Below are 18,241 nucleotides of genomic sequence, written 5' to 3'. Positions count from 1 at the left end.
CTACCTTCATGCAAACACAGGCCATCTTGAACATCTGTGGCATGCCTTCAGTGTGCAACGATGACAGCCGATTTCTCTGGCCCCTAGAGGCACAGACACAGCCAGGGCTGTTCCCAGCAGGCCACACCACAAGCCTCAGTGAACTCTTGATCCCAGATCCTTACACTGGATATAAACGCTGTGAAAGGCTGCAAACAGTAAGAAGCTCCTGAACGCACAGCCAGCCCCAAATGAGGGATCCATCATGCAATGACCCTCGGTCTTTTGGTGGCAATCTCCCATGTTGAATTGCATGGTCCCACTGCAGCCTCAGTTCTGAACGCGGTGCACATTCCTCTGTGGATGTTGTCACTCCATGCAGTGCCAACAAAGGCTGTCTGAACCCCTCGACTGAGATTTGAGACTTGTATGTTAGGAACTGCAGTGTCTTCACTACGGGTACAAAGCATTCTGTTCTTCAAGTAACAATATAAAGTAAAATAAAATGAGACTTTCAATGTTTTCCTCCTGTTGTTCCTCAGCGTGTATCAAATTCCTGTATCTTTGGATTGGATTAGCATATTTGAAAATTTAAATTCCTGTTTCGAGTTGCTCACTTGAGGATCCAGTGCTCTCTTCTGGCCTCTGTAGGTACCCAAACACATGTGGCGCGCGCGCACACACGCACGCACACACACACACACACACACACACACACACACATGCACACAAATAAACAAAAAGCCAAGTGAGGTGGTGCCCTTGATCCCAGTGCTTGGGAGGCAGAGGCAGATGGATCTCTATGAATTCAGTGAGCCTGGTCTACATAGCAAGTTCCAGGACAGGCAAGGCTTCACACAAAGAGACCCTGTCTCAAAATAAACAAACAAACAAATAAATAATAAACAATTCTTTAAAAAAAATACTTTAAATGCTTGTCTGATTCCTGAAGTTGTCAACATATCCTCATGGTACTCATTTTGGAAAGATAACTCATAAACGTTTTCATATTTTCTATAAATATATTTCTTTTATTGTTTTTTATCATTTAATAATTTCGTCTCTTCATAAGCCGTATTTTTAAAGTTTCTATGTTTGTGTTTGGAGTGTGCCTGCGACAGCACTTGTGTGAAGGTGTGAACTCAGGACAACGCGCAGGAGGGAGTTTTCTCTTCGACCACGAGTTCCAAGGATCAAACTCAGCCATCAGGATTGGCAACTGGAGCCTTTACCTGCTGAGCCGTCGCACTGGCCCAGTGTTCTTGGGTTTGTTTTTGGTTTTCTGGTCAGGGTTTATTATTGCCATGAAGTTAGGAACTTTTGTACCTTCTCCTCCTCCTCAGCTGTAAATATCTGTGGCTTAATGTGGCCGTCTCCAGTGCAGCCATCAACTCTGCCTCTGTGACAAACCAACGATCACTGCTGTAGCTCAACCAAACTCTCTGAGCCAAATGGTCCTCATCACGACACAGCTTTCCCTCTGAAGACAGAAGGAAGCACCACAAACAATATGTAAGTGAAGGTGTGGCTGCCAGCCAAGACAACTTCACCTACAGACACTAAAATGTAACTGTCACATAATCACCAATGTTTAAAACCACTTAACACATTTTTAGAAATTTAGATTATGGTCCATACAAAAATAATCAGTTTGCTGCTCCACTGTAAATCAGTTTTCCCCAGAGTTACTACTTGGATGTTTACCAAGAATGCATTCATAAACCAGTGACTTTAAATAGATCAGATCCTTCAGTTTTCTCATTCTTAAGTAATTTGGTAGTTTTAAGTACACGAATATAAAACCTTGCACTTTTCCAATCGTTCTGATTCATTCATCTGTTTCAGGTGTCCTACACACTTACATTGTCTATCCATGTGTATAGGAGAGTCACCTCACTGAAAGTTCTATTACCATACTTACATTCATGTAGTTCAAATCCAAAGCCATGATACAATTCAGCAGTGTGGGATCAACTGTTTGTTTTTATTTAGAGATAGGGTCTCACTAAGCTGCCCCGCTGGCCTTGAATTCATGAACACTAGGATTACAGATGAGCCCACCATACCCTTGGCTTAGCACCAAGTTGTCACGGGAAAGAAGCAAGCCTCATCAACAACTCAGAGACTGCCTCTGTGTTCCGAAATCTGGTTTCCCCTAGCCTCATCCTATTGCATCATTCTTATCAGGGCTGACTACAATAAAACGACCATTTTCAAAAATAAACCTTTAAAAGAGCCAAGTTTTGTTTGCTGAATACTTGGCACAGATCAGGCACTGAACTAAGCACACCTTAGGCATTAATACAAGTCTCGATGAGCAAATTAATTAATTTACACTCCAAAACTAACCCAACCTGACTGAAACATGAAGAACAAACCTGTAAGGGACAAAGGGGAACCAAGGGACAGAGAGGTGAACTGATAAAGTAGTGTAGTGGAGACGGCAATGTTTTGAGATTACGATGATGGAAGGGAGGATGGATTCCACACAAATTTGGAGAAGAGGTCCACAGGACTGGCTGTGGAAGGCAGAGAGTGAGTGGACACCTCGCCAGAGTGAAGTCGCTGATGGTGAGCGAAGTGCGCGGTCTGCCTGAAGGCCTTCCTGCCCCTCTTGCAGTTATACGGTCTCTCTCCAGTGTGGACTCGCTTATGCTGGTTGAGGTGTCCGATTTGGATGAAGGTTTTCCTACACTCCTTACACTCGTACGGTTTCTTCCCAGAATGAATTCTCTGATGCACACTAAGGGACTGACGGTGGCTAAAGGCTTTGCCACACGCACTGCACTCGTAAGGCTTCTCTCCAGTGTGACATCTACGATGGCAGATGAGGGACGACTTGGTCTTGAAGGCCTTCCCACATTCCACACACTCATACGGCCTCTGGCCGGTGTGGAGTCTCTGATGTTGAGTACAGGATGAGTTATCCCCAAAGGCCTTCCCACACTCCAGACATTTGTAGGGCTTCTCTCCAGTGTGAACCCTCTGATGCTGAACGAGGTGGGTGGTCTGGCTGAAGGCCTTGCCACATTCCTTGCACTCATACGGCTTCTCTCCCGTGTGAGTTTTCTGGTGCTGTGCAAGGTGAGCCTTCTGCGTAAATGCTTTATTACAAACCTTACATTCATAGGGCTTTTCCCCTGTGTGAATTCTCTGATGAGTGGCAAGCTGTGAGCTGATGCTGAAGGATTTCCCACATTCCCCACACTCAAAGGGCTTCTCCCCCGTATGGATGCGCAAATGACTAGCAAGGTGTATGTTCTGCCTAAAAGCTTTCCCACACTCTTTACATTTAAAAGGCTTTTCTCCAGAGTGCACTCTTTGATGCTGCGTGAGTGACGCATGGTGGCTGAAGGCTTTTCTGCAAATATCACACTCGTACGGTTTCTCTCCAGTATGAATCCTCTGGTGCACGGTGAGGGATGAGCCGTACCGGAAGGATTTGTGACACACGTCGCACTTGTAAGGCTTCTCTCCAGTGTGAATCCTCCTATGCTGATTAAGCCCTATGTGGTCACTGAAGGCTTTGCCACAGTCGATGCAGTCAAAGGGTCTCTCCCCGGTGTGATAGTATCTCCAGTGACGGACAAGGGAGGTGTTCTGTATGAAAGCTTTGCCGCACTCGATGCACTCGTACGGCTTCTTGCCTGTGTGGCACCTCTGGTGTCGTGCGAAAGAGGAGCCATCACTGAAAGCCTTCCCACACTCATCACATTTATAGGGTTTCTCTCCGGTATGAATTCTCTGGTGAACCGTAAGGGAGGAGCTCTGGGTGAAAGTTTTCTTACATTCATTACATTTGAAAAGTTTTTTGCCTGCATAGATTCCTGTTTCTTTTATGACCACTGAATTTTGGGGAAAACTTTTACCTGAATCACAATTATGACTTCTCTCTTCTGAACTGTTCAAATGAAACCATCTTCCAGATTTGATGTACACACAATCTCTCCCCTCTGAGAAGGCTTTGGTCTGAGTAACCGTCTCTTGCTCAAACAGTGTATCATGGCCATTCCTTTCAAACACACACTCAGAATCCCAATTTTCTCTGAAGGTGGAGCACTCAAGTTCAGTGCTGGGAGTTCTGTCTGTCACCCTTTCGGCATTTGAGTCCTGCCTTGGAAACAAATCCTGGGCCTCATGTACAGACTGCTGGCCTGAAATAGATGAGGAAATGTGATCTCCTTTATTCTGTATCAAGAGGAAGTGATCTTCTGCTTGTCTCCTTGCACTTTGACCTCTGTCTACCCTTCCTGCTGGCACAAAGGAGCCACTAGGAATGACATCCTTGTTTCTCTGCAATATCTGAGTCAAAAATTTCAAACTTTACTTCATACAAGTTATCCACATCATGTCTCATCTACTCCATTAGAGGGATTCTTCAATGGTTTACACATGCGTGGGCCGGCACACACGCACAGACACAGACATACAAAGCTTCCCCGTTCCCCAGTCATCTGCTGATGTCCAGCTGATACGCAAAATAAAACAACTGGGTCATTTAACCTTTAAAGATGCCCAAGAAACTGAGAGGCAGACAAGCACCCAACTAGATAAGGAAAACAGAAAACTACAGGGAAATGAGTTGTTAAAAAAAGGTGAAAAGGGGGTTGGGGATTTAGCTCAGTGGTAGAGCGCTTGCCTAGCAAGCACAAGGCCCTGGGTTCAGTCCTCAGCTCCGGACAAAAAGAAAAAGAAAAAGAAAAAGAAAAAAAAAGGGGGGGGGGGGATTTAGCTCAGTGGTAGAGCGCTTGCCTAGCAAGCGCAAGGCCCTGGGTTCGGTCCTCAGCTCCGGACAAAAAGAAAAAAAAAAAAAAGGTGAAAAGGAAGAAGAGTCATTCTGAAATCTAAGAGTGTGATTTTTCTCTCCAGACTTGCAAGACTTGGCAGGGTTTTCAGTGTGTGGTGGTGGTGGTGAGGATTTGCATCCTGACCAAAGCTACAGTGACGTCACCACACCATCCTCACACTCACCTGAGAACAAGCCTGGTGCCAGCTCTCTTTGCACCATAGAGGGCTCCTTCCCTTGCCCCAGTAAGAGACAAAACCTGTTTTAGAAACAGTGTCCTGACAGTGTTTGCTTCTGCTCTTGTCACTCTGAAATGGAGTGAGCCGCTTCCTGACTCTGACAGAAAAGAACTGTTACTATAGGAAGAATTAGAAAGAAGGGGGTGGGGGTGTGCTGTGGGATGGTCTGTCTGTCAAATAAAACACTGATTGGCCAGTGGCCAGGCAGGAAGTAGGTGGGACAAGGAGAGAGGAGAATTCTGGGAAGCGGAAGGCTGAGGCAGAGAGACACTGCCAGATGCCGCCATGACCAGCAGCATGTGAAGTCGCCGGTAAGCCACCATCCACATGGCAAGGTATAGATTTATGGAAATGGATTAATTTAAGCTATAAGAACAGTTAGCAAGAAGCCTGCCACGGCCATACAGTTTGTAAGCAATATAAGTCTCTGTGTTTACTTGGTTGGGTCTGAGCGGCTGTGGGACTGGCGGGTGACAGAGATTTGTCCTGACTGTGGGCAAGGCAGGAAAACTCTAGCTACAGGGGTGTCTCTCTAAGATAGCACTTTTGCAGAGGACTGAGTTTATTTTCCTATCAGGTGGTGCACAATCACCTCCAACTACAGCTCCAGGGGATCTAATGCCCTCTTCTGACCTCCACTGGCTGCACCACACACACACTTGAAAGTAAATTTCAAAGAAAAAAAAAAAAACAAAAGGCAAGGGCTCCTGAAGATCTGGGAGGGAGAAGGCCTTACCTAAGGACCCCAGGTCATCACAGGCCTCCCACGTCACATCCTTACAGAACCTCTTGGGAGCTGACACAAGCTGCGGAGAGCTGTCTCTAGCCATATCTGGGATGGTCTTCAAGCCCTGAAAAGGTACAAACACACTCATGAACCTGGGTGACCAGAGTAGGGTGGAATGTGTCCACACACTGTAAACAGCACACTCTGAATAAATAAGATGTCAGAGGGAGAAGAACAGCTGCCTTCTTCATCAGGTCAACCACGCCTCCTTGCAAGAGAGCAGCAAGAGCAGCCTATGGGCTGGTGACTCTTAGAGGAGGTGAGAGTCACAGGACCCTCACTTGAGATTCAGCCACTCCTCCCAGACATCTGAATGCAGCTCGGCCCTAACTGCACATGGGATGGGGTGGGAGTCCATCTCTGCCACTATGGAGAGGCCACTGATGATGATGGGTGAAGACTTTCCAGTGTGGCCACTCTGGGGTCAGCCACAGTCCTCCCAGCATCTCCTGACCCATGCTCTGGAAGTAACTCCAATACACACATTAGTTCTCCTGGGTGAACTTTGGTGAAACTGCACTTTGGCGTGCTGGTTAGTTTTAGGTCAAGTTGATAAAGACAGAACTTCAATTAAGGAAATATTCCCACCAGACTGGCCTATAGGCAATCCTGCAGGGTATGTTCTTAATCAGTGATTGATGTGGGCAGGCCCAGCCCATTGTGAGTGATGCCACCTCTGGACCCGTGGTTCAAGATATAAAAAGGCAGGCTGAATAAGCCATGGGGAGCAAGCCAGTGAGCAGCACTCCCCATGGCCTCTGCATCAGCTCCTGCCTCCAGGTTCCTTGCCCTGCTTGAGTTTCTGCCCTGACTTCCGTGGATGATGGACTGTAAGATGCTATATGAAATAATCCTTTCCTCCCCGAGCTGCTTCTGGTCATGGTGTTTTATCACAGCACTAGAAACCTAACTGGGACATTTGGTCATCAGTTCCTCATGGGGAGGGAGGATGGGCTCATCTTCTCAGGGAGGAATTCTCCCAGCAGGGGGAACAGGAGGAACTACTGAGACCCTGCCCAGAGTTCTCAGATGCTCGCTCTAAGTCACACTTCAGTCACCTGAAGAGCTTGTTTGGGACTCATCCCTCCACCCCCTCTATTTGTGCGCACACGCACGCACGCACGCACGCACGCACGCACGCACGCACGCACGCACGCACCCAAGAATGTATGCACATGGGCATTTCCCCACTGTCTAAGGAATCATCAAGGGCTGCCTGAAGCTTACCCGCACTCACCCTCAGTGTCTGGAACACAGCATCGCCATCCCAGTTTCCCCCTAACATAGAGCACCTGGGTCTACAGTGCAGGGGCTGTTTCTTCACCACGGCCTGGGAAAACTTCCCTTCACGTAAGTCCTTTGGAGGGAACTTCTGCACAGCCTTTAAGTCTAAAAGATAGTAACAAAGCAAATAGCCCTCATTATTTGTTGTTTGTGGGAGGTTGGGGGCGGGGCGAACAGGTGTGATGCACAGATAATACATGCAGGCAAAATACCCATACACACAAAATAATTTTTAAAAATGAAAAATGAGTTCAATTCCCAGCGACCACATGGTGGCTCACAACCATCTGTAATGAGATCTGGTGCAGGCAGAACGCTGTATACATAATAAGTAAATAAATCTTTAAAAAATAATAATCAATGAAGTCAATGGAGCTGGAGAGGTGGCTCAGCTGCTAAGATCACTGCCGCCCTTCCAGAGGACCCGGGTTCAATGCCCGCACTTGAATGGCAGCTCACCCCTGTAACTGGGCTCCAGGAGGGCTGCTGCCCTCTTTGCAGGCACCAGGCATGCGTGTGCTGCAGTGTCCAGACAGGAGCGCAGGCAAAACACTCACATACACAAAATTATTAAAACGAAAGACAGGTGATAGAGGCGGACCTCTGACCCCTGGCCTACATACAGACACACACACAGGCGTGTTCACCCAAACACACGCATGTACACACACATGAACACATATGTATTCATATTTTTTTTTAAAGTATGAGTTCCTAAGTCTGAAAGGCAAAGGAGGGGTGTAGAGAGAAGTCACCTATCCGTCAGGGGATGGAGCCGTGCTGGAGAGCAGAGAGGGAGCATGAGGATGGCAAAGCCACGCCTAAGAGGCCACAGTGTCTGCGGGAGGAGCTGGGGCCAGCAGCAGCCACACTGCTCCACTTCCTCACGCTCACCTGGGCACCGGCCTCCCGTCCTCTTTCTTTTCGTCACCCAGGGATCTTCTCCTTGTTCCAACAAGGCGATCATATCTGGCTTAGAAGCACAAAGTCCTAGATGCACGAGAAAAACAGAAAAAAGAAAGAAAAACGGGAGGTGGTCACGCCAGAATGGCTGGACAGGGATCGGGGGAGAATGAGTGAAAGACGCCAGGACCACAGGCGCGGACTCCCTCACCCAGGGACGCCAGGTTGCTGTAGTTGTCCAGCATCACCCTCCAGTACAGGCTCCTCTGCTCCGGGCTGAGCCACTCCCACTCCTCCCGGGAGAACACGACAGCCACGTCCCCAAACGTCACCACGCCCTGCAACGACAAAGGCGCCCTGGTGCTCAGCCAGTGTCGGGGGACACAGGGGACCACAGGGTTCTTAGATGGACCCTGACCTCCCACCTGTCCTCACCCTAGTCCTTTAGGAAGGAAAGGCATCTGGAGACTGTCTCAGTCAGGGTTTCTATTGCTGTGACAGAACACCATGACCAAAAGCAAGTGGGGGGTGGGGTTCACTATGCTTACACGTCAGCATTGCTGTTCATCGCTGAAGGAAGTCAGGACAGGAACTCAAACAGGGCAGGATGCTGGAGGCAGAAGCGGATGCAGGGGCCATGGAGGGGTGCTGCTTGCTGGCTTACTCCTCATGGCTGCTTAGGCTGCTTTCTTACAGAACTCTGGACCACTAGCCCGGGGTGGTCCCACCCATAATGAACTGGGCCCTCCCTCTGTCGATCATTAAGAAATTGCCCTATAGGCCTGCCCACAGCCCCATCTTATGGTGACATCAACTGAGGTTCCATCCTCTCAGATGATATAGCTTGTGTCAAGCTGACATAAAACTAGCCAGTTGGGGCTGGAGAGATGGCTCAGAGGTTAAGAGCACTGACTGCTCTTCCAGAGGTCCTGAGTTCAGTTCCCAGCACCCACATGGTGGCTCACAACCATCTGTAATGAGATCTAGCACCCCTCTTCTGTATACATAATAAATAAATCTTAAAAAAAAAAAAAAACTAGCCAGCACAGGCATGTATTCACATAAAATATCTGTGATCAATTTCTAACAATACATAATGAAAGTCAAGTTGTCCTGAGTACCACAGGATCTTAGAGCCTGCTCCACCTTGTGACACATGTATGGCCTGGAACAGCACAGGGACCAGGAAAGAAACCAAGAGAGGATTCTCAAAAGATCCAGTCGATCCCCCGGCTGGGACCTAAGAGTTGTTATTACCTATCATTTTCACTGCAAGTTCATTAACACTAAAACATGACCTACGTTTTTTTTTTTTCTAAAAAAAATTTTCTTAAAAAAAAATGTGTGATAAGAATGAAAACCACTATCAAGTTTTAAAATTAATATAATGCCTTTAGGTGCTGACATGGTGATGCAGGCCTGTAATTCCAGCAGTTGGGAGGCAGAAACTAAAGGGCTCCAAGTTTGAGGCTAGTGTGGAATATACAAAGACAGCGAGACAGAGAGATGCAGCCTACTGGCCATGGTGGTACACGCTGATTTCTAGCATTATAGAAATGGAGGCAGGAATATCAGGAATTCAAGGCCATCTCCAACTAAATATCAAGTTCAAGACCAGCCTGGACCATGTGAGACCATGTCTCAAAATATAAATTTGGAATGGGATGGGGGGGGGAGGAGAAGGGAGGGGAGGGGAGTGGAAAGGAGTCACAGTACAATGACATGGAAGATATTCAGGAAGTATTGTGTCCCAAAACACAAGTTGTGGAATAGAAGAACAGGGTGGTGTCTTAGGGTTACTATTGCTGAGATGAAACCCCATGACCAAAGCACCTTGTGGAGGAAAGGGATTATTTGGCTTGTGCATCTACATTGTAGTCCATCTCTGAAGGAAGTCAGGATAGGAACTCAAACAGGGTAGGATCCTGGAGGCAGGAGCTCATACAGAGGCCACGGAGGAGTACTGCTCACTGGCTTGCTTCCCACGGCTTGCTCAACCTGCTTTCCTATAGAACCCAGGACCACTGGCACCACCCACAATAGGCTTGGCCCTCCCTCATCAATCACTGACTAAGAAAATGCCCTTCAACTCTGTCTCATGGAGGCATTTTCTTAACTGAGGCTCCCTCCTCTCACATGACGTTAGCTCATGTCAAGTTGACATAAAACTATCCTGCACAGATGGTATGATGCAAACACGCCACAGAGTTACCTTGTTTTTCTTTCAGCTCCACATGTACAGGGAGAGATGCACCATAAATGTAGGGAAGGATACACTCTAAAACAATGATGGAGATTCTTCTCAAAGATGAGGATCCTGGTTGGAAGTAATGTCCAGAGAATTTCAGATTTGGTCTTTTAAAATTGTGGGCTGACTGGCAAGATGGCTCAGTGGGTAAAGCTGCCAAGCCTGACAACTTGAGTTTGATCTCTGGAATCCACATGGTGAAGAGAGAGAACCTGCAAGCTGTCCTCTGACGACTCCACTGCACACTGACATTAAACACACACACACACACACACACACACACACACACACACACACACACACACACGCACACCTAGAGATCCTCTCTCAAAATAAAAGATGGGGAAGAAGGATGGAAAAAGCTATCATGTCAGCCTTCCAATCTGAGTATCCCTCACTGCACCAAACCTAAGTCCTCATTCAACCAGTCACAAGCTGAACAACACCTGAGCTCCTCTGCTGGACGGTCTGTGTGATAGAAACCTAAGTTCCCAAGTCAGAGCCTGTGAATAAGACACCATCATAACTTGAGCCTGCGGCCAAACTCTGAAGGCACTTTAACTCAATCACAGAAAGACAAGATGAAATGGTTTTCTTTTTCTTTTTTTTTTTTTTCTTTTTTTTTTGGTTTTTCAAGACACGGTTTCTCTGTAGTTTTGGTGCCTGTCCTAGATCTCGCTCTGTAGACCAGGCTGGCCTTGAACTCACAGAGATCTGCCTGGCTCTGCCTCCCGAGTGCTGGGATTAAAGACATGCGCCACCGATGTCCAGCAATGAAATAGTTTTTAAGTGATTATCTGTGTATGTGTGTGTGACTGTGTGTGTGACTGTGTGTGTGTGTGTGTGTGTGTGTGTGTGTGTGTGTGTGTGTGTGTGTGTAGGCCGGGGCAATGCTGTGTATCTCTTCCTCATTCATGGTCTACTTAAAAAAAGAAAATAGGCCGGGCGGTGGTGGCGCACGCCTTTAATCCCAGCACTTGGGAGGCAGAGCCAGGCGGATCTCTGTGAGTTCGAGGCCAGCCTGGTCTACCAAGTGAGCTCCAGGAAAGGCGCAAAGCTACACAGAGAAACCCTGTCTCGAAAAACCAAAAAAAAAAAAAAAAAAAAAAAAAAAGAAAATAGGCGTTGGACTGAACTCAGGTCTTCACACTTGCCCTGCAAACGCTTCACCGGCTGAGCTGTCTCCATAGCTGTTAGTAAACTCCTGATGGGGGGCGGGGGGTTCCCTAAGCTGCAGACCAAAAGAGCCTAGGCAGTGTTTGTCATCTGGCAACACTTGCGGAGCAGAGAACTGTTCTGTGAGCTTGAGCAAAGCATGACCTAGCATGCCTGCCTGGGCATACAGCCAAAACAAATGCTTCTCAGCTCTCACCTTTTTGCCTGTATCCTGCCACAAAGAGCACTGACTGCTTTTTGGTAGGCATCTCACTACGAAGGATCAACACTAGTGTCCTGAGTTGGCCAGAAGCTAAATACCTTTAATTCTCAAAACTCAGTAAGATTCGGCAGTAGAAACCTTCAACTATACTAATATCCAAACATTTCAATGCAGACACAGTATTTCAAATAGTGTCCAAAGACAGAATTAGTGGACAGCAGTTCATACAAGGACACATAACTGGCCTAAGTACCGAGAACAAGTGAATGTCGAGTGCTCAGCCCAGAATGGGACACCTTGATCATCTCATACCCCAAAGGCTCAGGGGACATTATGGAAACACTAGAAGATAGGAAGGAGTGCTGTGACACGCTGTGCTGTGGAACAATCTTTTTATACAATGTGAATATGTATCACTCTCATTGGTTAATAAAGAGCTGACAATGTCGACAGCTAGGCAGGATTTTGGGGGCAGAAGAATACTGGGAAGAAGGGAGGAATCTCAGGAGTCATGAGGAGATGTGGAGAGAAGCAAGATGAATGTGCCATGCCAAAAGAAGTACCGACATGCGGGAGAGCATAGACAAGAAATATGGGCTAATTTAAAATGTAAAAGTTAGCTAGTAACAAGCCTGAGCTATCAGCCTAGCATTTATAATTAATAACGAGTCTCTGTGTGGTTATCTGGGAAGTGGCTGGTGGGACAGAAGACTCTGCCTTCTGGATATGACAAGGCTGTTACACTCATGAACTACTGAGCTGTGGTCACCTGCACAAGATCAAATCAACAAGGGCAGGCAGCAGCCAGCACTAACCGATTCAGTGTGTTATTCACAGAAAAAGAAAATGATATGAAGGGGGGGTTAGGAGTTGGAGGAGGGAGGAGTCGTGGTGCCTATGATCAACATACATTGTTCACACACACAAAATTGGCAAAGAGTAAGTAAAAGATACTCTCTTTCAAAATAGTGAAAGGAAGCAAGACGCTGACTATTTGTACAGGAACCCTTACATTCTCACACAATCTTCTACAGGCTTTTTACAGGGCCAAGGCCTAGAGTTCCAACTTCGTGATTCTGGATGCTCTGTCTTGCACTCATCTTTTTTTTTCTTTTCTTCAGATTTTCAAATACTTCTCATATATGCTTTACTAAACAAACCAAGTCATCCATCTTTCTGTTTTTTTAAATCATATGTTCTTAGAAATTTTTGAAAATGATGCCTATTTGGTGGAATATGAAAGACCACATTTTGTATACAGCAATGCAGTTTACATTAAGTGGCACCACAATAGAATGGTTTTATAGGTTTTTTTGGTGTCAATTTGGTTTTGGTTTTTCAAGACAGGGTTTCTCTGGGTAGCCCTAGCTGTCCTGGAATTTGCTCTGTAGACCAGGCTGGCCATGAACTCAGAGATTCACCTGCCTCTGCCTCCCCAGTGCTGGAAATAAAAGGCATGTGCCACCACAATTTTATAGTTTTTAAACAGAAATAAAAAAGGAAAATCTTCAGATTACAAAACTCCTCCCCCAAAACAATTGTTTTAGAAATCACTTTTTCTTTTTTTTCTTTTTTTTGGTTTTTTGAGACAGGGTTTCTCTGTATAGCTTTGCGCCTTTCCTGGGGCTCACTTGGTAGCCCAGGCTGGCTTCAAACTCACAGAGTTTCGCCTGGCTCTGCTTCCCGAGTGCTGGGATTAAAGGCGTGCGCCACCACCGCCGACTAGAAATGACTTTTCTAAGTGGGCCGATGTAACAAATATGTTGTCCAGTCATGTCTGAGTCCTACTGCACGCATATCTATTCTCCCTAGCATTTGTGACTGCCTTGTCACCATCAAGGAGACTAGAATTTGGTGACCCCCAAAGGAGAGAAAAGCAGTCAGATGTTTTCTTATAACTGGCAATAGTTGGTTTTGACTTTCCCTTTCTGAAACAAAATCTTGCCCTGATGCCTTGGCTCATCCCAAACTTCCGGGCTCAAGACGCTGCTGGGATGACGTATGGCAGTATCCTGAGTACCTGAGACAACAGAGCCTGCCATCACCCCTGGCTCCCTCCCTCCTCCCTTTTATTCTTTCACATTCTCTCTCTCTCTCCTCTCCCCCTCGTGTGTGTGTGTGTGTGTGTGTGTGTGTGTGTGTGTGTGTGTGCGCGCGCGCGCGCGCGCGCGCGCGTGCAAGCTCTCACATGCCGGGCTTATGTGTGGAGATCCAAACTCTGGTCCCCCACTGACCTACCCCAAGATTTGAGATTTTAAAGGGTATGGTTGCAAAAGGAGAAGGCAACTTTCCCGAAACAAAGAAGATGACAGTGAAGGGCGGATGTTGGCGATAACGAGGAACCCCATCTCAGACGGCTTCCTGTTGCTTTAGGGGTGGGGTCTTTCCTCAGGGACACCTTGGAAAGTTTTGAGCAGAGAGCTGACACAGAAAGAGCTGACATGCAGAGCACTCTCTGGCACCCAGAAGAGAAAGGAGTAGAAGCAGAGGTTACAGAAGCTCAGAGGCATGAGGCCCAGAGGAAGAGATGAGGATGAAGGCCTGGTGTGGCGGTGTATACCTTTAATCCCAGCATTCAGGAGGCAGAGACAAGCAGATCTCCATGAGCTCAAGGCCGTCTACATAGCGAGCCCCTGGTCAGCCAAGGCTACATAGGGAGACCCTATCTCAAAATCAAAGGAAATAGACAAAAGACGTCCCAGATCCACATCAGGGAATCTGGATTCCCGCATGCTTTCTTGACTTTCTGTCAACAGGTTGTGATTCTTAGAGATCAAGAGATGTTTTTAAATTTAAAGTTATTTCTAAAAAAAACTATTATTACATTGATTGTGTGTGGGTGTATACAAGCACACACGTTAATGTCACAGGACAACTTTCAGGAGTCATTTTTCTCTTTCCTCCACGTGGCTCCCTGGGATTAAACACAGGCTGTCCAGCTGGGCAGTAAGTACTCACTGAACCTTTTCACCAGCTCAATTAATAATTGTGTGTGTGTGTGGAGGGGGTATGTGCCCATGAGTATATAGTTCCTGTGCCCCTGCCACGACCAGCATGCTGGGCAGCCTCCTTTACTGCGTTGAGACAGGGTTTCTCACTAAATTAGAAGTTCACCTTTTTGTCCAGGCTGCTGGGCCAGAGAGCTCTAGAATGTATCTGCCTCTGTCTGGAAATGCCGAGGTCTACAGGAGCACACTGGCCTTCTTACCCTGGTACTGAGGATTCACACTCAGGTCCTCACACTGACAGAGCAAGTGCTCTTACCCACTGAGCCCCTGACTCTATCCCCTACGTGGGGCTTAGCCATAATATATTTCTCCTATGTTTCCTCAAAGAAATCAGGTAGAAAGTTTGCTGCATTTCTGAATGTAAGAATCCTTCTGAAGCAGGGCTTGATAGCATACACCTTCCATCCCAGCACTCAGATCTCAGTAGTTCAAGGCCAGCCTGGTCTACATAGTGAGTTCTAAGGCAATCAGGACTATGTAGATGAACCTTGTCAAAAAACAAAGTTCTTCTGAGACAAGTGGAACAACACAGGGGATGTATCATTTCTTCCATGAACAAAGAGCAGCTTCGATGAAAAGGAAGGAGGAGGAAGAGCCCTGATCAGTTTGCAGCTTTCCCTGTGGCCCATCACTCACCAGAGTATGAGGAAACAGCACCCAGGACAGGTCTCTTAAACTGAAAACTTTTCAGAGAAAATAAACATCATTAAGTATTGAAAAGGCAAGACTATTTCAGGGAGCAGAGAGAAAATGTGACTCACCTGACACTTGGCTTTCAGTTTAGTCCCTGGAGGGGCAGCTTCCTGTTTGCGGTTAATCTCCTGGAGGAAGTTGGTATCTCTGGAAAGCAGGGCTGGGGAAAAGGAAGGACTAGACACCAAGTCTACACAAGGCTACACCCTACACGAGCAGGGTCAGACCATTTTGAAAAGATGAGATGAGATCCCGTTATTACCCTGTGCCCGAGTAAGGAGAGGCTAGGATGAGGAGTCTGGTTGTCTCTTTTTTAAAAGTTTATGTGTGTGTGTGTGTTGCCTGCATGTATATACGTGCACCACGTGCGTGTCTTGTGCCCATGGAGTTCAGAAGAGAGGATTATATCCCTTGCAACTGGACTTAGGGATGGTTGTGAGCCACCACGAGCCATCTCTCCAGTGCCCCCTGGGAGTTTCATCTCTTGAAGCATGGGCATGGAGACAAGTCTAAACTAAGGTGACCCGGAGACGTCCACGTCCCCCGCTGCACTTCTGCTGGGCTGTTCCGGCTCCAAGTTGAGCTTTCAGGGATCGATTGCCGTCTAACAACATCACACTCAGAGCCCAGAGACCCCATCTCCAGCAACAAGGCCTCGAGAACCTTCGGCCCTTACCCTCCCTTCACACCCCGAACAGAGTCATCTCTGGCCACTCACCTTTGTGCGCAGGCCCCGAGGTCACCGCTCTGTGCCCGCCCTGGGAGGCCAGGCCATTCTTGGAGCGCGGCCTTCCCCGGGCGGGACGCCCACGAGCGGCTGTAGTTCCCACGGCAGGACCTCCCCCAGCCCTGGGCTTTGTGCAGAGGGTGCCGCGCCCCAGGAGGGTCCGGGGCTCCCGCGGCCCCCCACTCGTCACCTCCCGCATGTCACACGAGGGGCACACGCTCTCCCGGGCAGGCCGCAGACGCCCTCCGAGGCCGAGACTCGCGGACACACCCCCGGCCACACCCGCACCCTGCAGGCCACGCCCGCCACGCCCTGGCCGGCCACGCCCTCTCCCTGCCTAACCCGGCCCTGAAGGTTCCGACCCTCAGGCAGTTCAGCCGGAACGCGCCGGAAGTGGACTTCGCTTACGCCCAATGCCCGCTGGGAAATGTAGTTCCTAGACGGGAACTCGGTAGCGCCAAGCCAAATTCAGTCTGTCCTGCCCCAGGATGCTGAGAAGACCACGACTGTGGACCACTGTTCCCTGCCCGAAACACGGATCGCGCGAAACAGTTCCCCAGAGGTCTCTGGGAGTTGAGGTGGCAGTCGGAGCGTACGTGCGCGGTGGCAGGGCGACCGGCGCGTTGTTTGAGGTTGATTTCACTGAGGGGAGTTAGGAGATGTCGTGAGTTGGGCTGGGCTAATGCAGGCCTTGACAAATCCACAGTGGTTTTGGTTGGAGGTGCTTGTCAGTTTGGGATATAGTTGCTGTGGTCATCTCCTTCCATTCTCCCCAGACCCCCTCAATTCTAATACATGGTGTTCAAAAGGCCCCTCTACATGCACAGGCAGGTCCTAGGTCTGCAGTCTTTTCCTAGATTTTCTTCTGGGATGAACCTTTAAAATGTTTATTCTTTGTCAGTTTCATATATCCAACTCTTCTCCTCTCCCACCCACCCCCATCAGACACCCCAATACTTCCACATTCATTTTTTTTGTTTGTTTGTTTTTAAATATAGCCAACTGAATCCAGTTAGTGCTCCCTGCATGCACATGGGTGGATGATCATCCACTTGAGCATGGGCAATCTGGTTGGGGGGCAGGCACATCCCCAAAGAAAAATGACTCCCTCTCTCCCAGCTGCCTTCATTTGCCAATAGCTCCTCAGCTAGGTGTGGAGGGGTAAGCCCTTCTGTCCATGCTGGAATATTGATTGGCCCGATCTTGTGCAGGTAATCACAGTTCTTGTGAGTTCATGAGCATAACAGTCATGACGTGTCCAGAAGCATTCCACAGCACTCATCGCTATTCTCAGCCTCTTACATTCTGCTCCCTCTTGTATGATGTTCCCCGAGAAGGTCGCATTGAGGGCTGTGGGCTGTTCCTTTTTGTCATTCAATCATCTAAGAGAGTGCTGCCTAGTGTCATAGCTCCAGTGACCTCTTCTCACTATTTGCTATTATTGCACCCACCACCAGCCCCATTTCCTGCCTCTAGATTGGTCTCCTTTTCCCAAAGGACTCATGATCTCAATAACTGAATTAAAATGACCTCCTGACTAGAGCAATCCAAGGAAGCCTTGAGACACATGCGCAGAATAAACAAGGTTGACACAATTCAGTGTCACAGAAAAGGCTGTTCCAGAGTCAGACAGACCAACAGCTGAATAACTGACAGACACTGACTGCGTCTTGTCTCTTCAGCATCTGTTGTCACACTTCCATGCTAGCAGAGTACACACTAATTTTGAATCCATCAATAAGGAATTATAGTATAATGGTTCTGTTTCCAGGCAAAGGGACTGGCAGCACAAAGTAAGGATATCATATTCTTGCTTATCAGGTAGCAAACCGAATGTACAACACTAATATAAAGGGATTTACAAACCTCCAAAATATTTGAGGATTAGCACTACCCCAACTATTGAATCAAATCAAAAAGCACATTTTGAGGAAAATATAAAAAATATTTTGAAAGAAAAAAAAAAAAGAATCAATGGGCTGGAGAGATGGCTCAGTGTTTAAGAATGCATACTGTTTTTGCAAAAGACTTGAGTTCAGCTGGGAGCTTACAATCACATGTAACTCCAGCTCCAGGGGATCCAATGCCCTCTTCTGGCCTCCAAGGACATCTGCACACATGTGCACATACCCACACAGAGACACACATACTTAAAAGTAAACCTTTCTGAATAACAGGACTAGATGATACATGTAAAAGTATCATGCAG

General features: G+C 47.6%; 1 protein-coding gene across 4 annotated transcripts; it reads right to left on the bottom strand.

The window, feature by feature from the left end:
* Window positions 1–989: 989 nt before the first annotated feature.
* Window positions 990–16,948, bottom strand: LOC102915833 (zinc finger protein 28). 4 transcript variants are annotated; one of them, XM_006993588.4, is made up of 7 exons: window positions 16,024–16,948; window positions 15,374–15,465; window positions 8,190–8,316; window positions 7,970–8,065; window positions 7,029–7,180; window positions 5,741–5,855; window positions 990–4,133 (listed from the first exon to the last, which is right to left on the bottom strand). In XM_006993588.4, the coding sequence occupies exons 1-7, from the start codon at window positions 16,229–16,231 to the stop codon at window positions 2,437–2,439; spliced, it is 2,487 nt and encodes an 828-aa protein (XP_006993650.1). In that variant the 5' UTR covers window positions 16,232–16,948; the 3' UTR covers window positions 990–2,436. The 4 variants fall into 4 exon arrangements, with proteins under 4 accessions (XP_006993650.1, XP_015842545.1, XP_042126548.1 ...); XM_015987059.3 differs by lacking the exon at window positions 16,024–16,948 and adding an exon at window positions 15,249–15,295 and having other exon boundaries at window positions 15,374–16,012; XM_042270614.2 differs by lacking the exons at window positions 15,374–15,465; window positions 16,024–16,948 and adding an exon at window positions 8,527–11,164.
* Between the last annotated feature and the right edge of the window lie 1,293 nt (window positions 16,949–18,241).

The sequence above is a fragment of the Peromyscus maniculatus genome, chromosome 1, assembly GCF_049852395.1.
Source record: "Peromyscus maniculatus bairdii isolate BWxNUB_F1_BW_parent chromosome 1, HU_Pman_BW_mat_3.1, whole genome shotgun sequence".
NCBI lineage: Eukaryota > Metazoa > Chordata > Mammalia > Rodentia > Cricetidae > Peromyscus > Peromyscus maniculatus.
This window is presented reverse-complemented; position numbering and strand designations above follow the sequence as displayed.

Coding starts and splice junctions, on each gene's coding strand:
- LOC102915833 (XM_006993588.4), bottom strand. CDS start 16,231: ATGCGGGAGGTGACGAGTGGGGGGCCGCGGGAGCCCCGGACCCTCCTG. Junction 8,317..15,373: donor AACTGAAAGCCAAGTGTCAG/GTGAGTCACATT, acceptor TTGTCGTTGCAG/GGCGTGGTGACGTTTGGGGA. Junction 5,856..7,028: donor CTGTGTTCCAGACACTGAGG/GTGAGTGCGGGT, acceptor GTACCTTTTCAG/GGCTTGAAGACCATCCCAGA.